This window comes from Oryx dammah, unplaced genomic scaffold, assembly GCF_014754425.2.
Source record: "Oryx dammah isolate SB20612 unplaced genomic scaffold, SCBI_Odam_1.1 HiC_scaffold_28, whole genome shotgun sequence".
Taxonomy (NCBI): domain Eukaryota; kingdom Metazoa; phylum Chordata; class Mammalia; order Artiodactyla; family Bovidae; genus Oryx; species Oryx dammah.
Window position 1 is genome coordinate 90,799,847 of NW_024070212.1, and position 23,515 is coordinate 90,823,361.

The 23,515-nt window shown below is 46.6% G+C and overlaps 1 protein-coding gene across 8 annotated transcripts in view; it reads left to right on the top strand.

Annotated features, from left to right (window-relative positions):
* The window catches only part of LRP8 (LDL receptor related protein 8), an 81,247-nt gene extending 57,732 nt beyond the window's left edge, over nt 1-23,515 (top strand). For 5 of the 8 annotated variants that reach the window (XM_040231108.1, XM_040231109.1, XM_040231112.1 and 2 more), the window contains 10 exons: nt 1,742-1,969; nt 4,389-4,507; nt 4,768-4,907; nt 6,399-6,540; nt 7,507-7,659; nt 8,544-8,768; nt 10,819-10,887; nt 16,760-16,932; nt 17,897-18,073; nt 20,266-23,515. In XM_040231108.1, the coding sequence (XP_040087042.1) occupies nt 1,742-1,969; nt 4,389-4,507; nt 4,768-4,907; nt 6,399-6,540; nt 7,507-7,659; nt 8,544-8,768; nt 10,819-10,887; nt 16,760-16,932; nt 17,897-18,073; nt 20,266-20,304 (1,465 nt within the window). In that variant the 3' untranslated portion in view covers nt 20,305-23,515. The remainder of the gene's footprint in view (nt 1-1,741; nt 1,970-4,388; nt 4,508-4,767; nt 4,908-6,398; nt 6,541-7,506; nt 7,660-8,543; nt 8,769-10,818; nt 10,888-16,759; nt 16,933-17,896; nt 18,074-20,265) is intronic. The other 3 variants (XM_040231110.1, XM_040231111.1, XM_040231116.1) reach the window with 1 other exon arrangement.

A 23,515-nucleotide genomic window follows, 5' to 3' on the forward strand; every position in this document is an offset into this window, starting at 1 on the left:
AGTCGGGCAGTGCAAGGCACAGGAAGGTGCCTCTGGCTTTGGCGGGGACTTTCAGAGCCGCTCACATACATGTGTGTTGGATGCTCAGGACTCAAAGATGACCCAGACCTGGTCCTGCCTGGAGCATCCCGCTCAGAACACGGTGATACCCCTTGTAATTATCATGAAGGAAAGTATAGAGGACACCTCCGACCCCGTCTGGGGGCTGCACTATGCCCAGACCAGCCTTTCACATCATAGTCTCTTGGCTCTGGCTCCCAGGAAGGCTCCTCACACACACAAGGAAGTTCTCTCCTGGGAGCTTCTGCGTGCCCAAGTCCCCTTTGGTAGTCATGTCCTTTCTTTGTCCTGAGGTCCACCTGGACTCAGGACTGCCGATGCCCAGGCCCTGGGTGGACTGTAGAACAGATGGTGGGATGGATGGATGGAAGCAACGCCAGTGGCTACTCACTGACAACCCAGTGCCTATCACACCCAAGCGCACATAGACACACTCACACTCACACACCCAGAACCAGCTGAAGCAGTGTGTGTCCAACAGTTGTGACTGAAAGAGGCAGGATTTGATGACAGACTGGGTATGGGGCTGTAGGAGAAACAGTTGAAATGAATTCCCACTTTCGTTTTGAGAGTTCATTTTTGAGAGTTTTGGTTTCTTGCTTGGCACTTGGGTACAGAGAACGGTACCGTTCTCGGTACCGTTCTCTGTACCTTTCTCTGAGATGGGACCGGGAGGGGAGAGATGGTGGCGGGGTAGGCAGGCTGAGTGTGGCTGAGAAGAGGGGAATGGGGTGAATAGTTTGGGATGTGTTGCGTTCAAGGCGTCCATGAGACATTCAAAGGGGGCCAGTTGGCCTTATAGTCTGAGACTTAGACAGTTGTCAAGATCAGAGAATTTGAGTCATGATGGCCATGGGCACTGTGGAACTAATAGAGCAAAGAGAGGGTCTGGGAGAAGAAAGCCTTGGGGAAAACAGCATTTGGGAGACATAAAGCCCTGCTAGTGTTTCCGCCTGAGTGTCTGCTGTATTTTGGCCTCTTCTCTCTATTCTCGCTGCCTCAGCCCTTCTGCAGACCCTCTTCGTCTCTCACTTGGACAGCTTCCTAATTGGTCTCACTGCCTTCATCCCCTCCCCCTCCAAACCCTTGCGTATTCTGCAGGTGCCACAGTGATCTAACTCCTGTCTAGCCATGTCCTCTGACCTGTTCAATTTTACCCTTAGCGCATATGCGAGGGCCATCGGGAGGTGGCCCCTCCTACCTACTCCGTCTCACACCCTCACCGACCCCCTCCACCCCCGCCTGCTGGCTCGCTCAGTGTTTCAGAACACGTGCTTTGGCATCTGCACATGCTGACTCTAACCCGACCTGTCTGTTCTTTGTGTTCCTGGTGAATTGGTCCTTCAGGGCTCAACCACAAGGTCTCCTCCAGCCCCCCAGGATGATGCAGTTTCCACTTCTCTGCTGGTACAGCCTCTGATACTTTCCGTAATCACAGAGTATTGGTATAATTATCGGGCTATAAATTTCTGTCCCTTCTAAACTGAGCTTCTTCAGGCCAGAGACTGGCTGACTCGAGCTTGTGTACTTACCCTGGTGGCCCAGGGAACACATTGAATGGAAATGAGCCAGGCTCCTCTCTGGTGCACAGCCATGGCCCAAAGGGAAGAGAGGGCAAGGGCAGCTGCAGACGGGCCCCGGGGGTGGCATGCCTGCCCACGCCAGCCCTGGTTGCTCCTAGTGCTTACATGGACAAAGCCAGCAACCCCGTGGAGCAGGATGTCCTCATTGACGAGCAGCTACACTCTCCCGAGGGCCTGGCGGTGGACTGGGTCCACAAGCACATCTACTGGACCGACTCTGGCAACAAGACCATCTCCGTGGCCACAGTCGACGGCAAACGCCGATGTACTCTCTTCAGCCGTAACCTCAGTGAACCCCGGGCCATTGCCGTCGACCCCCTGCGCGGGTGAGTGTTCCCACCCCCAGACTGTGCTGGGCACTCAGTCTGCACGTGTCTGTCACCAGAGCTATCTCGAGGGCTCCAGAAGGCCCTTGGCCACCCAGACATAGGCAATGGGGGAGAAAGTCCCTGCGGGCCCCTCAGCCTATGAACGCCTGACCAGGGGTCCTTGTGCACTGGCTGCCAGGGCACTCCCAGGACTGGGATACTCACTCATCATATCACAGAACTGAGCGTCTCAGGGCGCTGGGGATTGTAGATATTCCTGGGGCGGGACGTCTTCCCTCAGGTTACCATGCGCTGCGGGTTGGCATCTGGTAGGTGCTCACACTCCCAGAGACAGGAGCCCGTTACATCCCACATGGCCTGTTTCAGCTGCGGGCAGCTCTGATCATTGGGAAGTGATCTTTGTTTCTCACATTCCCAGTCTCTCTGATTGTCCTCTGGAGTTACCTCTGGCATGTCTCCTCCCTGCCCTTCCAGACAGCCAGAGAGATTCGAGGAACAAAATTACAGGGTCTACTCTGCTCCAGGCTGTCTGCCTCCATCCGCACCCATGTTGCCCACAGTCTGCGGGCCCCTCATCACCCAGGCTGACCTGCTCTGGCCGTGCCTCTGTACTGGGGGTAGGGATTCTGAACAGAGCAGGACTCCCTCCCTTTCTCAGTAGTGATGTCCTAAGATGGCATGGTTTTTAAGCAGCTGCATCATATTGCTTACCAGAATCACCAGCTTCCTCCTTCTGCTGTTTCCTTAATTGTTAAGCAGCGATAAGAGAACCCTCTTCTTCCAGTTGGGCAGCTGGGGTTGGGGCTGGCCCTAAAATGAGAGGGTGTGTGTGGCCCTGGGAAGTGACTGACAGCTGCCGTTTACTCGGCACACACAGTGGCACACAGCACAGTCCCAGGCATTCTGCAGACACTGAGTCATCTCATTGAACCCCCACCTCAACCCCGTTCCCTGTCTGCTGTCATACAGACCTGGGGCTGTACCTGCCACATCCCGCAAACCGTGTGGTTACACCCAGCCCATCCCTGGTCCGTTGTGGATCTGTCAGGGTCCCAGCAGGAAACCCACTGCACACTCAGATGAAGATGATTTGAGGCCAGTTAAACCTTTAGAGCATGAGCCAGCTGGAGTCAGCTTTGTGTGGGAGAGTCAGGGGAATAGACATCCTGACCTCAGTCTGTCCTCTTCCCACTCCAATATTTTGCTGAATCCAACTGGAAGCCAGATTGCTAGGGAGTCAAGCCCATTGATGTGGTTCCCACGTGCACCAGCCTTTTGCTGTACAGAGCAGAATGATGATGGGATTCAGACAGCAAATGGAAAGGATCCAGAACAATCACTCGGCCCCTTAGCCTGGAGCCAGCTTGGCTGGACACCAGGCTTCAACAGAGGCATTATGGGGAGGGTTAAGCATGCAGGCTTGAATTTCAACTTAAATTTGAAGCCTGGTTTCTCTGCTTGTTCACATCGTGATATTAGGAAAGTCAGCCCCTCTGAGCCACAGTTTATTCATCTGTAAATGGGACTAGTAATGACACCCTTTGGGGGTAATTGTGAGACTAGAATGAAAACACTAGTTTGTTCAACAAATAGTAAATGAAGACCTATATCACACACAAACCACCTGCCAGGCATAAAATGAGGAATAACGAAGATGAGGAACCTTCCCTTAGTGGAGCTTGTAGACTAGTGGGGAAAACAGACAGTAAACAAATACACCACACACCCGAAAGCATACATAAATCAACAATGGTGTGAGCGCTACAGAAGGGAAGAACGGGGTGCTTTAAGAGAAGGTAACAGGGAGAACCTACTTACATTGAGGGGAAGGAAGAACCTACTTCCTAACAGAGGAAGATTCTCTACTGAAAAGACATTGTAAATGGCGAAAGAGTGGGAGCAAAGGCTCCGTGAAGGCCTTGGCGCCCTGAAGGACCTAAGAGAAGCCCTGTGGGGCAGCTGTGAGGTTTGTAAGGGAGGTGGGCGATGGTGCTGGGAGAAATAGCCAGAGAGGTAGGCAGGGCCCTGGTCACGCAGAGCCTTGTCAGCTGTGGTAAGGATGTGGGATCTGATTTTAAGGTCAATAGGAGAAGCCATGATAAAGTTTCAAAACTGGAGAGTGGTAGATCTTAAAAGTCCTCATCACAAGAAAAACAACTGTAGCTATGTGTGGTACAGGATGTTAACTGGCCTATTATGGCAATCATTTTGCAATATATACACATACTGAATCATTGTTTTATACACCTGAAACTAGCTCACCTGTCAATTCCAAGATCTGATGTTCCTCTGAACTTCAGAAGTCAACTTCCAGTCCCCACTAAGCATGATCCAGAGGGCCATTGAGTCCTTGTGAGCCAGACCGCCCCAGTCATATTCCCTGTCAAGAAGCTCAGTTGGGTGTTCTCTCCTCTAGGTTCATGTATTGGTCTGACTGGGGGTTCCAGGCCAAGATCGAGAAGTCCGGGCTCAACGGCGTGGGCCGGCAGACACTGGTGTCGGATGGTATTGAGTGGCCCAACGGAATCACCCTGGGTGAGCCCTGCCTTCCTGGATGGGGGTGGGGGAGTGGGCTGTTCTAGCACCTGGTGCTGACCACTGCCTGGAGCTACACGGGTCTTGTCTCCACGTCCCCTCTTAGAGCCAGTGCCTATGCTTCCTGATGGTTTCCCTGGGCTGGCCTCTTCCGGAGGCCTGGCCTGGAGATGTGGGCAGGGAAGGGGCACAAAGGAGCCGAGATCCAGGCTGCAGTTGCAGGCTCAGCAACTAATCCCCTTGTCCTTTTCCTCCCCAAGATTTGCTGAGCCAGCGCTTGTACTGGGTGGACTCCAAGCTGCACCAGCTGTCCAGCATTGACTCCAGTGGAGGCAACAGGAAGATGCTGATTTCCTCCCCTGACTTCTTGAGCCACCCTTTTGGGATAGCTGTGTTTGAGGTGAGCCCCAAGAGGGGAGGCAAGGCTCCTTCAGGAAGCTGGAGCCTAGGAAAGGCTGTTCGCACAGGACGACTCCCTGAGACTCGTCCAGGTGGAAACAAAGGGACAGGGAAGCCAATTGGCTCGTTTGTACACAATATGTGAGCTGCCTGCAAACAGAGGCTTTGCAGTCCGTTGTCCACCTGGCAGCCTTTCCTGTGCTTCCTCCCCAAGGCCCCTCCCCCTGAGCACTTCGCATAGGTAAGTTGCTAGACCTTGTATCCTCAGCACCCAGCACTGTACCCACATATACAGAAGGTGCCCAATAAAGGGAGGAGAAGGAATGTACATTTCCTTAGTATCATTTACTGTTGGAAATGGCCTGATAGATGCTATTCAATTCAACACACTCTCACTCACTTTTGCTGGATCCTGGGGTCATAGAGGTGAACCAGGCATCATCCTAACCCTCAAGAAAAAAAGACCCCGACCCCCGCCCCCTGCCAAAAAAAAAAAACAAAAACCCACAGCAACAAAAAAGAAGCTCACGGAAGAGTGAAGAGCCAAGACCTTCCTGTGTTCCGACCCTGACGACCTTCCTCCTTGGGGAATAAGGAAGCCAGAACCAATCAGGTTCTTGTACACACATACCTCTTCCCCATAACTCGCTCTGCCATCAGGGGGAGGGGAAGCAAGGGAACATTGGCCCGTGGTGGGTGTGGGCAGTGTTTGCTCGGAGCAACATCACCCAGCACAGCTCTGAAACTGTGGGCAAAGCTCCACCTCCCACGTCCAGCCTCTGCTTCAAAAGACAGGTGTGTCCAGACACGTGTGTTTGTACTTGTGCATATATGTGGCACGTATGTGTCTGTGCATGTGGACACGTAAATGCATCTGCTAAGATATGTGCATCCCTGTACGTGCTGGTGCTTGTGAATGTAAGCGTGCATGCCAGTATTTAGACAAGTGCTCACTTAGGTGCAAGTGTGCCTTTGGGCATGGAGATGAGCATGTGGGTTTGCGTCTAGGTCTGCACAGGGTGCACGACTGTACCTGTAAATGTGAATTTGCCTACATATGCACGTCTAGGCTTGTGTGGACTAACCATTCCACACGCGTGCACACCCAGAGGCTGCAGGAGGAGGCCCTGTAGGGATAATACTCACTAAACCACACATCCTCTCCAACCTTGGTCCTGGGCCCTAGCGATGGTAATAGCTAAAGAGACCCAACCCAACCCTGGTTCTGCTGAACTCCAAGAAGCAGGCCTAGCTCAGCGTTAAATGAGCAGCCTTTAGGCCAAAGCGCAGAATCACTGAGTAACCCTCTGAGACAGAAGGAAACCACAGCGTATGCCACAGGTTAGAGCTGAGAGTCCCACCGTGAATCCGTGGACAGGAGAGCTCAGGGGAAATGCCAGAGAAGTTCTTGTGCTTGTGGTTTGAGCCTGAGCCCTCAGACAGAGGTCATGGGTTTAGGCTCTAGGCCATTCTCTGTATCTGTACCCCACAGGACAAGGTGTTCTGGACAGACCTGGAGAATGAGGCCATTTTCAGTGCAAATCGGCTCAATGGCCTGGAAATCTCAATCCTAGCTGAGAACCTCAACAACCCACATGATATCGTCATCTTCCATGAGCTGAAGCAGCCAAGAGGTGAGCCTTCCCTAGTCCTAGGTCCCCTGCCCACATCCTCTCCAACCAATAGGCGGGCTGCGTTCACATTCATGTCACCTCTCAGCAGCCCCAGAGGCGGCGGTGACAATCCCTCTCGTTGGTGAACTGCTTAGCTGCCACATATTTTATTTCATTTGCCTCAAACTCTTGGTGAACTAAGGCTGGGTATAAATAAATGAACATACAAATGTCCCATTTTTGTCAGTCTTACAAAGTATGGCAATTACTGTTCTCATTTAACAGCTGAAGAAACTGTAGTGGAGAGGTGAAATAATGTCAGCAGATCGTAGAGCTAACGCCTAAACTTAGATCTGTCTGATTCCAGAGCAGCTTTGGCCGTGAAGGAGCCTATTGCTTCTCATTTGTCATTTGTTCATACTTGGCAGTGGTGTAAACTAATGTACCCTAGGGCCATCAGTAAGTCAGCTGGCTGGTTGGGAACAAAAGCCAGGAATCATTAGGTTGTTCCCGCCTCTGTCACTAGGGTATCCTCAGTCTAACTGCAACAGAAAGGGTGAAGGTGGAGACAGGGGGGTAAGGAAATAAGGTTGGTGCCTGATTCTAGATCTAGAAATTTAAAGAAGAAAGAGATGTGGCATAGGGAGAAAAAAACATGGTCTCTGGAGTCCAACAGACCTGAGTTTAAATTGTCTCCAAACTTACAAGAGGTATAGCTTTGACAAGTTTGTTCCCTTTAAGCAGTCTTTTTTTTTTTTTTTTGGTCAGTCTGGGCATAACACCCAGCCCTCAGAGTTGTTGTCAGCATTAAACAAATGTGGGGATAAAACAGCAAGTGCAGTGGCGGAAGGTGCTCGATCGAAGTCGCAGCGAAAGTGTTTTGATTGAGCTGAGTGGGCAGGGCCTCGTCCCTGGGAGGAGGGAGAACCTGGCATTTCCTGTCTGTTTCCTGACGCGCTCTCTTGCCATCTCTCTCTGTGCCCATAGCTGCAGATGCCTGTGAGCTGAGTGCCCAGCCCAATGGGGGCTGCGAGTACCTGTGCCTTCCTGCTCCTCAGATCTCCAGCCACTCCCCCAAGTACACGTGTGCCTGTCCTGACACAATGTGGCTGGGCCCTGACATGAGGAGGTGCTACCGAGGTGAGCAGAGCTACCGGGAGGGCTGGTCCCTGGGAATGTCAGACCCATCTGCTGAAATCTGCCTTGATTTCTGGGAAACTGTGTTCCTGGATGCCTCCATCTTCTCGGGCTGCTTTCTGCCTTTGTAGGCTCTTCTTTACCTACACTGAATGCCGGTGTCCCTAGGGTCCCTCCAAGGCTGTCTCTTCTCACTTCCAAGAAAGATGCACATATACACACAGCATTTTAAATTCAGCTTCAGGGGGATCCAGAGCCCCTTGAAGACCTCAAATTAAGAAGGCTTTATCCCCATGGCTTCAGTTACTATTTATATGCAGGTGACTACAATCCTGCCTGTTTCTCACCCAGAACTTCACACACTACCAAAAGTCCTTTTCTGATATGAGTGGACTAACCGTGAATACTTCAACCATGTAACTCATATTCATTCCCCAGTCTCAATGAAGATACACGGCCTTTTGTTTGAGCATAGGTCTGCTCTATCATTTATGATTTCCAGGTTCAACTGTTTATAGTAGAGTGAGAATTTGAACCTAGTAATATAACAGTATACATGTATTAAAAAAGAAATCCCTCTTGATGTACATGGTTTCCACTCCTCCCATTCTTTTATAGCGATCTTTCCCATACCTAATCTGACAGCACTGTTTTAATAACTCGTCTTTGTAAAATCAAGGTGCAGTATAAACAGATAAGATGCTTGTCATTCAGCTAAAGAAAAGATCGTAGCCCATTCAGAAGGACTAGCCCATTCAGAGAGGGCATTTGAGTTGAGCCATGAGGATGAGTTTATACTTCACTGAGTATCCTTATAGAGCAATAATTTAGGCGCTAAAACAGCAAAGTGCTCTGTCCAAGTGATCTTCATGGTATTTCCCCTTCAGCACCTCAGTCTACCTCAACTATGACATTAGCCTCTACCACAGCGAGGACACTGGCCGACACCACCAGAGCCCCTGGGACCACCATCCACAGCCCCGCCTACCAGAACCACAGCACAGAGACACCGAGCCTGGCCACCACGGTCCCAAGCTCAGTTAGTGTCCCCAGGGCTCCCAGCATCAGCCCGTCTACCCCAAGCCCTGCAACCAGCAACCACTCCCAACACTGTAAGGAAATGAGTTCTGTCTTCTTGCATGACATGGGGCGGGGGCGGGGGCGGGGCGGGGCGGTCCTAGGGAAGCCAGGGTGGGAGGATCTGTGGGAAGAAGAGATCATACCAGACTTTAGTGTTGGGTTATCAGCAGGGAGGAAGCAGGGGGACGTAGAGCACCAGCCTGCAATTTGGAGTCACAGGTGCTCCTGCCTCACAGAGGGTCTTGAGGGAAGCTACTTCTTATCTCTGAGCCTGTTTTGTCACCTACAAACTGGGATAATAATAACCCTTCCCTACCTGCTTTGCAAGGTTACGATGAGAGACAGAGGAGGCCATGTGAGCAGAAGTGCTTGTGCACACAGCCTCTGCTGACTCCGGTGGTGTGTCTACATCACACGCTACTGACGAGTATGAGGGCGCGACCCTCAGATTCAGAAACTTAAACTTCAAAAGCCCTGGTCTCAGTTCTTTGAGAACTGAGGTTCTCAAAGGTTCCCCAGGTAGGTAGGTTCCCCAGGTACTCATATCCATAACTATGGTCTGCTCATGCCTCTCTGCAAACCCTGGGATAAGTTCACCATGTATTAAATCGTTAGGAGCCGTAATTGTCACTGCTAGAAATGTTCTGTCTCATTAACCAGTGAATACCTTTTAAATTGAGTTACCTGCTAGGGGAAGTTCATTTAAGAGGATAAACTGTCTTTTAAATTTTTTCCCACATGTCCGTGGCCCAGAAACTACGCAGCTTGGCAGCACCTTTCTAATCGGGCCCATCTTGGTCCAGAGTGGGATTTTCAGAGTTGAGCGCTTGCTTACCCTGGAGTTCAGAGAGGCAGATGGAAGCTGTGTAAAGTCCAGTTCCTCTTATCTGGGCAGAGGTCTGACCAAGGGGTCTCCCCACTGGCTTCATGACACTCTAGGCTTTAATATCACTGTTCTGTGTTTTCTCTTGACCCAGGGGGAGAAGAGAACGGCATTTCCGCAAACTTTGTAAACAGTGCAGCTCTTTCTCCCCTTAATAATTAGGTTCCCTTAGAGTAACTTGGAGAAGTAGACATGCTGAGAGGATGGCATCTGGCCATTGCCAGGGGACAGTCGTCTCCTGTCTAGGAGTAAATGGAGGTGATGGCTCGTCTCACACCTCAGAGGGCTATCACGAGCATCCAAGGGAAAACTGCTTTTTAAGCTAAAAAGTTCTATACAGATATTATAATGAAGATGAGTGTAAGATGGAAAAGATGGCACAATTTATTTTTAAAACTACATAGTACCATTTCCAAGCACTTTTCAGTTTAGTATCTGCTTTTATCTGCCCTATTTAGGCCTCATAAGAACTCCTACCCCACTCTCTAGCCTCTTTGAACTTGGTAAGGCTGTGTCAGGCACTGTGCTAAGTAAGCATTTTACATGAATTATCTTATTGAATCTTCACAATATCTCTAGGAAGTAGGTATATAATTATCCTCCTTTTAAAGGTAAAGAAATATGATATTTATGACATACAACAACTTGCCCAAGGTCACAGAAGGAGTGAATAGAGCCAGGATTTGAACCCTAGAAGTCTGACCGAGAAGCCTGTACTCTGGATTCCACTAAGCTATATTGTGTCTCATTTTAACTACTTTTTGAAAGTAAACTGATAATGCAAACTTATTTTGGGTGGAAATAAGGAGAGATAAAGCAACAGATATTGGCTGAAAGAGGCAGTTGCCCCAAGCACCAGCAACATAAAGACCTAAGGGTTCAGCCCCAAGCTTCCTGCCATCCAAACACTGTGGAAAGGGGTAAGGGATTCAGGTCACAAGTCCCGGCTTTGAGCCCCAGCTTTGCCACTTTGAGAGTCCCCCAAACTCCAATAAGACTCAGTTTCCTCATCTGTGAAATGGAGATGACCTCTGTCCTGATTAGATCTGGAAAGACTAAATTATTAAGCATTGAGCAGGACCATCATTTTGGAACAGGGACAGGAAGCAGTTGGATAGTTTTTACTGCATGGGGCCAGCAAGGAAAGACTTGGGCTCACAATGATAGAGCATCATCCTGCAAATGTCTATGTTTTGCAGATGGGAATGAAGGTGGAAAGATGGGCTCCACAGTCACAGCTGCTGTCATTGGGATCATCGTGCCCATGGGTGAGTGTGGCCCCAAATCCCTGGGGAGAAAAGAGAAACCCTGCCCAGAGTTTGGGGAAAAATCGTTAGAAGAACAGAGCACTCAGCACACTGACCTCTCGCTGACTTTTCTGCCCTGGAAGCCTTTCTGCTCATCTCCCAGTCCTGGTGCAGTCTGGTTTCTTAGCCTGGCACCCAAGGCCCTTTAGGACCTAGCCCCAAACAACTATCCAGATATTTCCCCCATTACCCCTCACTGACACTCTACATGCCAGCCATGTGAAGCCAAACAGTAGACTCCATGAGGACAGGCCTGGTGTCTTTCTTGCTCCCGCTCTCCCCAGCTCCTAGCGGTATCTGGCACGTGGGAGGAAGTAACAAATTTGTTGAATTAATGAGTAGGACAAAAGTAATAGACTGAAAAATATTAGTAGAGCTACTTGCCATTCCTTTAGTAGATCATGCTATCTTGCTTTCTTTCTGTTTGGTTTTCAACAAACATTATCGAACAGCTGTGTTCATGGGATTTTTCCAGGCAAGAATACTGGCGTAGTTTGCCATTTCCTTCCCTAGGGGATCTTCTCTACCCAATGATTGAACCCGTGTCTCCTGCATTGGCAGGTGGATTCTCTACCACTGAGCCACATGGGAAGGCCTGTCAAGCAGCTAGGGCTTCCCTGGTAGCTCAGCTGGTAAAGAATCCACCTGCAACGCAGGAGACCCCAGTTTGATTCCTGGGTTGGGAAGATCCCCTGGAGAAGGGAACAGATGTCCATTCCAGTATTCTGGCCTGGAGAATTCCAAGGACTGTATAGTCCATGGGGTCACAAAGAGTCGGACATGACTGAACGACTTTCCCTTTCACATCAAGCAGCTATGATGTACCAGATTCTGTGATAAGGGGAGGGAAGGTGGTTAAAAATAAGTATGACATGGTTCTTGTCCTCCAAAAGTTTATAGACTTGTTGGAGAGACACATAACACAGATAATTTGATCTGAAATGGTAAGTCCTACAATGAAGCAATAGGCAGTTCAGTAGATGTATTGAGGGGGTGCTTATCCTGAAACTGGGAGAGAAGGAACGTGGGTAGGGGAGAGTTCTTAGTGGAAATGATATTTGAGCCAGATCAGCCAAATGAAGGGCCAAGCACAACCCAAGCAAGTGAAGACAGTGCAAGCAAAGCCATGGGACATGGCATGGGAGGGAGGGGGTGGGGTGGATGTGGAGCATGGCCAGGAGGCAGCATTTGTGTAAACCTCACAGAGAGCCCTGCGGGATGACTCATTCTCTCTTCCCCTGATGTTCACTTAGTATGCTGCACGTCCTGTCTCTCATGCCAGTCTTTTCTCTTGGTCAGATCTTTGCGTTGTGATTGTCCATTTGTAGGTTTATCTCCCTTACTTGCCTATGAGTATCTCAAGGATAAGGACTTTGCCCTTTAATCCTGGCAATCCCCAATATCGTGGCGAGTTAGTGAGTGAATGCTTTAAAAACTTCAACAACACGCAAGGGACTGTGCGAGGTACCAAGGATGCAGAGAAGGAAAAGATTAATGACTTTTAAGAGCCTTTAGTCTTTAATCAGACTTAATCATTAAAAAGGTGATACAGGAGAGGAGTTGCTGCATATTATCAGGTGCCCTGATAGAGGCATGACGCTCTGTGGAGGAGAGGGAGCAGGCACTTCTAGAGAAGGTGGCATGTGAATTGGTCTTGAAAGGTTCATCAGTAAAGATGATGGTCATGTTGAGTGGAGTGAGTGGAAAATACTCAGCATTATGTAGTGAAAAAGAAATCAACCCCTTTCCTGCCATCCTCTGGTCTATAGAAGAATATGCATGTGCTGTTTCCCAGAGGTAACCTTCCCTAATATAATCATTATTTTCAATTTCTGCTAATCTGAGGGGTGAAAGAGGAATATTCTTTCCCTGCTACTTCCCTGTGAGGTAGAGCATATTTTCATAAACGTATTGGCCATTTACATTTCATCCTTACAGTTCAGTTCAGTTCAGTTCAGTCACTCAGTCGTGTCCGACTCTTTGCAACCCCATGAATTGCAGCACGCCAGGCCTCCCTGTCCATCACCAACTCCCGGAGTTCACCCAAACTCACATGCATCAAGTCAGTGATGCCATCCAGCCATCTCATCCTCTGTCGTCCCCTTCTCCTCCTGCCCCCAATCTCTCCCAGCATCAGAGTCTTTTCCAATGAGTCAACTATTCGCATGAGGTGGCCAAAGTACTGGAGTTTCAGCTTTAGCATCATTCCTTCCAAAGAAATCCCAGGGCTGATCTCCTTCAGAATGGACTGGTTGGATCTCCTTGCAGTCCAAGGGACTCTCAAGAGTCTTCTCCAACACCATAGTTCAAAAGCATCAATTCTTTGGCGCTCAGCTTTCTTCACAGTCCAACTCTTACATCCATACATGACTACTGGGAAAACCATAGCCTTGACTAGATGGACCTTTGTTGGCAAAGTAATGTCTCTGCTTTTGAATATGCTATCTAGGTTGGTCATAATTTTCCTTCGAAGGAGTAAGCATCTTTTAATTTAATGGCTGCAATCACCATCTGCAGTGATTTTGGAGCCCCAAAAAATGAAGTCTGATACTGTTTTCACTGTTTTCCCATTTATTTCCCATGAAGTGATGGGACCAGATGCCATGATCTTCGTTTTCTGAATATTGAGCTTTAAGCCAACTTTTTCACTCCGCACTTTCACTTTCATCAAGAGGCTTTTTAGTTCCTCTTCACTTTCTGCCATAAGGGTGGTGTCATCTGCATATCTGAGGTTACTGATATTTCTCCCGGCAATCTTGATTCCAGCTTGTGCTTCTTCCAGCCCAGCATTTCTCGTGATGTACTCTGCATATAAGTTAAATAAGCAGGGTGACAATATACAGCCTTGACGTACTACTTTTCCTATTTGGAAACAGTCCATTGTTCCATGTCCAGTTCTGCATATAGATTTCTCAAAAGGCAGGTCAGGTGGTCTGGTATTCCTATCTCTTTCAGAATTTTCCACAGTTTATTGTGATCCACACAAAGGCTTTGGCATAGTCAATAAAGCAGAAATAGATGTTTTTCTGGAACTCTCTTGCTTTTACCATGATCCAGCAGATGTTGGCAATTTGATCTCTGGTTCCTCTGCCTTTTCTAAAACCAGCTTGAATATCTGGAAATTCATGGTTCACGTGTTGCTGAAGCCTGGCTTGGAGAATTTTGAGCATCACTTTACTAGCATGTGAGATGAGTGCAATTGTGTGGTAGTTTGAGCATTCTTTGGCATTGCCTTTCTTTGGGATTGGCATGAAAACTGACCTTTTCCAGTCCTGTGGCCACTGCTCAGTTTTCCAAATTTGCTGGCATAGTGAGTGAAGCACTTTCACAGCATCATCTTTCAGGATTTGAAATAGCTCAACTGGAATTCCATCACCTCCACTAGCTTTGTTCATAGTGATGCTTTCTAAGGCCCACTTGAGTTCACATTCCAGGATGTCTGGCTCTAGGTGTGTGATCACACCATCGTGATTATCTTGGTCGTGAAGATCTTCTTTGTACAGTTCTTCTATGTATCCTTGCCATGTCTTCTTAATATCTTCTGCTTCTGTTAGGTCCATACCATTTCTGTCCTTTATCGAGCCCATCTTTGCATGAAATGTTCCCTTGGTGTCTCTAATTTTCTTGAAGAGATCTCTAGTCTTTCCTATTCTGTTGTTTTCCTCTATTTCTTTGCATTGATCGCTGAGGAAGGCTTTCTTATCTCTCCTTGCCATTCTTTGGAACTCTGCATTCAGATGCTTATATCTTCCCTTTTCTCCTTTGCTTTTCGCTTCTCTTCTTTTCACAGCTATGAATTGGCTATTCATGGTCTTTTCTTATTTTTCTGTTGATTCTGTCTTGTTCTTACTTATAGAAATATTGATATATAATAAATGTTAAACCTTTGTAATATATGTTATAAATCATTTCTCCCATACCATGACTTGATTTTTAAAATTTGTCGATGGTCTCTTTTGCCATGCATAAATTAAAATTTTTAAGTATCATATCATACCACTAGTCTCATGGGTTTTGTGTCCTGCTTAGGAAGGTCTGCCTCATTCTAAATTATTAAAATATCCCCTATATATTTTTCTACTACCAATATTTTAAGCATTTCTAGTGTTTGATTATTAATTTATTCAGAATTTAGAGTGCAGCATGAGGTACAGATTTGACTATTTTTTTCTCATGCCTGTCTGGTTTTCTCAAGACCATTATTGAATAGTCCATCCTTCCCTTATGACTTGAATTGTCGTCTTTATTATGATCTGTATGCGTGTACATACCTTCATCTGCTTCTAGGCTATTTATCCTCCTCCACCAATTTCTATATACCGTTCCTAGCTACTAGAAGCACATTTGTGATATGTTTTAATATCTAATAGGGCATTATTATTCTCACAACATTTTCTTAGCTATTTTTATTCCATTTCTCTTCTAGGTAAACTTTACAATCATCTTGTTAATTCTATAAAAAATACGATGAAATCTTACACTTTGGGTATATAGATTGATGTGGGGAGAATTTACGTTTTTACAGCATTGAACCTTCCCATCGAGGAACATGACGCATCTCCCTATTTATCTGAACCTTCTTTTATGGGCTTCAGTAGAATTGTATAGATCACATAGGGCTTACACATTCCTATTGGGTTATCCCAAGTATTTTATAGTTTTTTGTTGGGCTGTTATGATTGTGTTCTTATTATATCCATTTTCTAATTGATTATTGCTGATTAATAAGAAAGCTATTGATTTTTTATGTTGGTTTTTTTGGCCACAGTGTGTGGCATTTAGAACTTCCCCAACTTGGGATTGAACCCATGGCCCCTGCAGTGGAAGCACAGAATCTCAACCACTGAACCACCAGGGAAGCCCCAATTTTTTATGTTGATTCTTGAGGAACTAAAATTATTTCTATTAGTTTTTCATCTGCTTTTCTAAGATTTTCCAGACCTACAATATCTGTTTAAGATAGTTTGCTTTCTCTCTTTCCCATGTGTGCCTTTCAATTCTTTGTCTGGTCTTACTGGGATAACAAATACTAGCAGTGATAGCAGGCATCCTTGGCCTGTTCCTTTATGGGTATCATTATTATTGATTATAATAATCTTACCAAAGTGGAAATCCCTCTCTAGCACCCTGGATGGCTGTCATCCAGCCTCACTTGAGTGCTCACTCAGGGTGAGCGCTTACTATGTCTTATGAATCTGCTTGCCTCGCTTTTGCCCAGCTCTGTTTGAGAATGTCCTGCTTCACTCATTAGTATACCATTTATTTTGCCTCAGAGCTTGTATTTCCCTGCTGTATCCCCTTCTAGAGATGCTCCTCTTCTTGCAGAGACCCAGCTTTGGGAAAAAGCACCCCACCTCTGCCTACCCTCCCCCCTCCAATTTTGGGAGAGAATGGTTTTCTTAGAGAAATCTAGGGAAGCAGCAAGAACATGGTGAAGAAACTCACTCAGTTACTCAGCATGTGACTGAGCACCTACTCAGTGCTGGGCACTGGGCATAGAGAAAGAAAGAAGACACAGTCACTGCCCTCAAGGAGCTCAGTCTAGCTGAGGATGCACAGAAAGTACAACATTGTGGTCTAGAAACACACATGAGGGAAAAACTGACTGCACCATGGGAGGCTGAGAGCATTTGAGCTGGGTCTTGAAGGGTGAGCAGTTGATGAAGGAAGAGCTAAGAGAAGGGCTTCCCAACAGCAGAAAAAGAATATGCAGAAACAGAGCCTGAGGAACAAGGGGCAGTCAGGTAGGAGTGGTGACATGAAATGCACTGACATCCAGGCAGCGGGCTGGAGCCTGCCAGATATACCCAGTGTGATATGTCTCCTCCTCCAGTGGTCATAGCCCTGCTGTGCATGAGTGGCTACCTGATCTGGAGAAACTGGAAGCGGAAGAATACCAAAAGCATGAATTTCGACAATCCAGTGTACCGGAAAACAACCGAAGAAGAGGAGGAGGATGAGCTGCACATAGGGAGGACTGCTCAGATTGGCCATGTCTACCCAGCAGTAAGTATTCCTTGCAGGAAGGATGCCTTCCTTCCTTCCTTTCCTCCCTTCCCCGCTCCCTCCCTCTCTCCCTCCTTTAGACATTTATCAAGAACCAACCATGTGCCAGACATTGTTCTAGGCCCTGGGGACATAGAAATGCTGGGGCAGGTGGTTGGGGTAGAAGGGTATCAGAACCACCTTGTATCTAGAAGCTCTTCCTGGAGTAAAGAGCCCTGTCTTTGTGCTGAGCAAGTTTTCAGAACCTGTGGCCTAGAAAGGTAACTGTGGTTGTTCAGTTCAAACACATTCATTTTAGTAAGCACTGTGCACCAGTTATGTGCCAAGTACCACATTAGATACCAAGTGTCCAAAAGTTAAGAAGGGATGTACTTGCTTCCGGGGAGCTGGTGGGGGAGTTAGAGAGTCACTTGTTATTGAACAGCTGTGTGCTAAGTGCCATGGTGGAAGCCCAGGGGCCTCCTCTTCTAGGAAGCTTTCCCTGGTTTCTTTTTCTCCCACTGCCTCTCTCCATCACAACACATGTCACACTGCAGTCTACTTGCCTTTAAACTCGTTGGCCTCCCCACTAGACTGTGAGCTCCTTGAGGGCAGGATTGTCTGATTAATGTTTCCCTGGTACCTAGCACAGCATAGCTGGCTCCCAGTAAATATTTGTTGAACTAATGCTATGGAAATATCCACAAAGGAGCTGTTAATGCTGTTTGAGAAATCAGGCAGGAATGCCTCACAGAGGACGTGACAGATGAACTGTGTCCTTGAAAGATTAATAGTAGTTTTCCATGTAGAGAAGCGGGAAAATGACATTTCAGAAAGAAGCGCATGCAGAGGCCGAGAGGCACAACAGGGCATGGCTTGTTGGGGGAGCGAGGACCACACAGTGGCCGAAGCAGATGTCATGGTTGTATAGCCGAGTCGGGGCTGAGTGTGACCTCATAGGTCATCCAGTCCATCCCCCTGTCAGGCAATCAGCAGCTTTGATCACCCACTGTGGGCAGAGCCCTGTCTTGGGGAGACCAGAGAACTGGAAGACCCAGCCCCTGCCCTCAAGGAGCTTTTTGTCTTGCCGGGGGAACCAAGGTCACAGCCGCACCAACTCCCGAAGAACCCTCTTTCCGAGCTGCCTGTCGTCAAGTGCAAGGTAGGGCAGTGCCACTCTGAGTCTGAGGGGCTGATGAGCGAGGGCATGAACCAGACAGGTGCAGCCAATCCTCGAAGGCTTTCTGGTTCTGGAAGGCTGCAAACTGTGAGCTGGGTGTTGGGGCAAACAGGAAAGATGGGCAAGTTGCAGACTAAGGAAATGGCATGTGGACGAAATGACTGAGTATGGGGCAGGACGGACAGAATGGCTGCTAAAGCTATGAAGGGGAGACATGGGAGATAAGTTTGACAAGTGAGGAGGGTTAGCAGAAGGCCTTGAGGGTCCTTAACCTTGGCCAGTCCAAGCAGTTGCTTAACCAGTTTTTACAGATCAGAGAGGGCACAGTGGAAGGAATGTTGAGCTTGGAGTAAGGAGATGACTCCTGGGTTCGCTGTTCCGCAGCCCTGTGACCTCTGTCCTTTCTGTGTGCTCACTTTTATTTGTAAAATGGGAATGATGACCCCCATTCCCTTTACGGCCTAAGTTCAAGTGAGATAGCTCATGTGAGAATGCTTTGTGAGTTGTAAAGCTTCCTGTACATGTGACGTGTCACTGTTTCCAGAGAAGGAAACAGTCACTCAAGAGGAACTATTCCTGATGAAACTAAGGCCTGAAGAATAAGCTCCTGCCAGCTGCAGAGAAATAGAGTAGGAGAGTGAGGAAATTGACATTTAGTAAGAATCTACTGTTTCAGACACTACCCAGTGTTTTACATAAATTTTCTTGTTTAGTCTTTACAGTAACTTATATACTTGACATTATTAGCCCCATTTTGCAGATGAAGAAACTGAGACTCAGAGAAATTGAATAACTTACCTAGGATCACAACTAGGAAGTGGCAGAACCAGAATTCAAACTCTTGTCTGTATGTACACAAAAGTCTATGCTCTTTCCGCTATATCTCAGAGTATCTAGCATTGAAGCTGTGGAAATCAGTGTTCTCAAGAACCTGTTCTCTCCCCTGGCGCCTTCTTGGATAGCTCCACTATCACTGCTGGGACCTGCCTTTGGCCTGGAGATCTGTCTTGAGGAGGAGGGTAACAGACTAGAAGAAGTTTAGTGGAGCAAGGCCATGACATTCATGCAAAATCACAAATAACCCAAAGATGATTTGAAAGGCAGTGGATTTGTATAATGTCCAGAAATGGAAAATGCTAGTCTGGTTCTATCTTATGCTGGTTAGGTTGATGTGGAATACTCTGGATCCCATATGTGTTAGATACTATATTAAACACTCTACATACATGATCTCATTTGATAGGTCCTACTACTATTCCCATTTAAAAGGTGATGAAACCGAGGCTCAGAGAGATAAAGTGGCTAGCCCAAATTCATAAAGCTGTGAGAAAGATCTTAAAACAATGGGGTCTATCCAAAGGAGGGTACTGAGGAAATGGAAGAGTGTGGCACAGGATAACATCAGGACCACGTTGGGGGAGCTAGTGTGCCTGGAGAAGACGCTCAGAAGAAAGGGAAGGGAATTCGAACTGAAAAGTTCAGGGGTTGTCTGTGTAGAACTCTCTGAGTTTAAGAGAGAGAATCGGGGACAGAAGAAATAAAGAAACAGATCTCACGTCAATATAGGAAAGAATGTAAATCTACTGTCTACAGTGGAATAGACTGGCTCAGGGGTTAATGGTCTCACCATCTAGGGTCACCCATTTGTGGCAGAGGGAAGTCAAGTATCTAGTGACTAGAAAGTAGGGGTAAGGGAAAGAGGGGTTAACATAATTGACCTCCATTGCCTTCCAGTTCTATACAATTAGTTGGAGGGGTGCAGCCAATTACCTTCTTGTCTAGAGGCCTGGGATTAAACATTTGCAAAGCTAACCCACAGAAGTTCAGCAAACCTAAAATCCTATAAGGGAGGATGGAGAGAGTTTACATCTCTGTAGCCCCCTTCTTTACAGAGACAATACAGAATGATGAAATAAACTACAACTCTGGAGTCATACAGATCTGGGTTCAAACTGAGTTCACCCACTTGCTGTGTGACCCAGGACAAATGCTGTTTAAGCTCATTGCGTCTCAGTTTTCTCATCTGTAAAATAAATATGACAAACCTGTCTTCTGAGGTAGTTAGAAGAGTATGTGAGCTACTGTCTATAAAGTAATAGAATTTCTGGTATGTTGTGATCCAATAAATAGCTCCACTGGATCTGATGATGACTTCTTTGCTCTGTCTCCCCCAGCGAGTGGCATTAAGCCTTGAAGATGATGGACTGCCCTGAGGATGGGACCACTCCCTTCGTGCCTCATGCACTACACTCTGGATGGTGTATGCCTGGATGGAAGGGTTTCTGTACTTAAGTCTGTGTGTATGTGTGTGTGTGAGTGTGTGTGTAATTTTTTTAATTTATGTTGCAGAAAGGTAACCACAAAGTTATGATGAACTGCAGACATCCAAAGGATGTGAGTTTTTATATGTATAATGTTTTATACACTTTTTAACTGGTTGCACTACCCATGAAGAATTCATGGATTAGCTACTGCTGAGTGACTAACACGATGTACATAACCAAATGGGGCCGATGGTACGGTAGCTTACTCATCATTTAAAAATTATATGTACAGAGGGCCTTTGGTTTGGAGGGTCTTTTTTAGGTTTCAGAGTTATGTTTTGTTTTTTGTAAATAGAATGATAATGCTTTGTGGCTATCCATCAACATAAGTAAAAAGCAAAAAAAAGAAGACACGTCAACTCCCTCTCCCACTTAGGTTATTTATTAACATATTTCAAAACCAAGATTAGATCTGTAAGTAATTTAGAGACGTGAGAGTATTTATTTTCGGTGTGACTGGCCCACTGTGTGGTCTCTGTGTGCGTTTATGTTTCTGTGGGTACGCGAGTGAGAGAGAAGAATCTGTAGAGAAGAGGCACACCTGCGGCTGCTGTACAGTTACGTAAAGATAAGTGTATTTTAAAACAATCCACAGGAGAGAGGTATCTGTAGTTTCCAGAGAAGCCTTTGTAAATTTGGCTCAGAAAAGAGAGATCGTGATTTGTGCAAATGTGCAGTGGAAGAGGTAGGTCTTTTCTGCCTCTGGCTGTTCCTGGGACTCCAGTCAGTCAGAAAAGAGCCCCTCAGCTCACAAGGGGCTGCCGTAGCTCTCACCTGGGCTTTCTCTTCTGTGGCTAAAGCCAGTGTACAGACTTCACACAGTACGCAAAGTTCTCGCAAGCTCAGGTGAGAACATTTCTGAACCTTGGCTACTCCTTGTTTTAAAGTCCAGCATTTCAAGTAATTTCATTTTCCTTCAGGACACTTGGATTGAATTCATTGTTTTCTCTGAAGCATACTGAGGGTGCCATCCTTACTTAGAAAGAGCTAAGTGGAGATGTTTTTAGAACCGCCCAAGTTTACTTTAGGGACTGGCTCAGGCACTTACCTCTGAGTATCCTATGGGTGAGGATAAGGACGGAGGAATAGGTTTTGTTAATCTCTATTTCACCCTTCCCCTTACTCTCTGCCACATCCTTAGGGTGGGAAAACAGTTTAAGGTGATACATAGGTTTGTTATCATCATGTGTCTACATAGATGAAGTGCTATTTGGCTTAAATCAGAAAAAGTGGCCAACCTAAAGTCCTATTTGAGGAAGAAATGGCATACACAATATTATAGTACACTGGATATATATGTTCACACAGGAATTTGGTTTACTGCTTTGTAAATAAAAGGAAAACTCTGGGTATAAGCATAGATTTTTTTTTCATTGTGGACACTTACTTTGCTTTTCCTGGGTCTTGGGGGATGCGGGGAGAAGTGCACTTTTCTTTTTGTGGGGTCTACCATTGAAAAGATAATCTTACAGTCCCAGAAGGAATTCGGTCCCCGTTGACTCTTATCCAAGGTGTGGTCTTTTATTAACTCAGATGTTCTGCCACTTCACACCCACTGGACAGCCAGGGACAAGATGTGACATGGAAATGTGTGGGATAAGTAGGAGCAGAGGGCGTGTGTCTAACCTGAACACACCTGGAACTTGATGCTTTTAAGCAAATTCCTCCCTTCCACGCGAGCTGCCTCCAACTCAGTGAAGCTTGGATGTCTCACCAGCTTGATACCCTCTGGATTTGGAGTTCTGTCACCCTCTTCCTAGGACCTTTCTCCACATCATTCATGGTCTTGGTCTCCTAACTGTGTCCTGGAACCTGGGCACTAAGCTTTGCATAAACAAGCAGTTTCTTCATGATATACATGTGTGGATAGTCCTGAAACACTCATCAAGAGGGTATACGCAATTGACATAGAATGACCAACACCAAACAGAATTTTAAGAACAGAGGGGCAACTCCTGTGGAGCTTAATGACTTACTAGTATTCTTTCAGAAATGGGAAGTAAAATTATTTTTGACTGAAGAAAAATGACGAAAGTAAAAACACAGAAATTTACACAAAACAAGCAACTTTCCCTGTAACCTGCCTCCAAAGAAACAGAGTTCCTGGGGAAATGATAATAGTGACTAATGCATAGTTTCTAAACTTTCAGTCAGATCCTGGCCTTTGAAGAAAGAATAATGAGTGGGGTCAGGATGGTTCAGCCTGAAATCTCAAAATGACGATGAAACACAACTCTCTGGGAGACATCCACGTTTCCTGTGACATAAGAACCCATGTGCTCAGTCGCTCAGTCATGTCTGACTCTTTGCAGCCCCGTGGACTATAGCCTGCCCGGCTCCTCTGCCCATGTTTCCTGACTGTGCTACTGCTGTGGTTTGGAAGAGGCTGTTATGGGCAAAAAAACAAACAAACTAAATTGTGGAATACTCATGTGTTGGATGGCAGTAAATAAGATGAAGTCTGAGGAGTCAGGTCCATCGTTCCCTATTCGTGGAGGCATTTTGAGGTATAGTTGCACTTCTGTTGCCTTTTGCCCTGTGTCATCATATATCTACAGCCAATAAGGGATCACAGAGTCATTGGACAGTAGAGCTGGAAGGGCGTTTAGAGATAAGGCCCAAAGGTTAGACAATTTATCAGATATATATATATGTATATATATATATATAAGAAACTATTCCAAGCCCTTTTCCTCCCTTTCCTTTTCCAGGAGACTACTTTGGGCTGCCAGAACACTGTATCAAACCTGCTACCTATCTTAGGGCCTATCTTTCTGGTGGAATTTTGAAGGCCCTGACAGAAATGGTCTTCCAGAAACAGAGAAAACTAAAATTTTATTTATTTACTCTTGAGAGCATGATTATAAAACAGATTGAGGTAAACTGTAACCTCAGAATGAGATTTAAATTTATAGCAATAAGTATGATCCATCCCTCCAGCTGTCTGTGTGATTGCAATATGTATATTCATCCACTGAAACTATTTGCTAGGTACCAGCAAAGTGCCAGGTACTACAGATGTACAAGTCAATCTAGTGCTTTCTGTCCTGATGGAACTCACAGTAGCAATTAGAGGAAGACATATGTGGAAACAAACAAA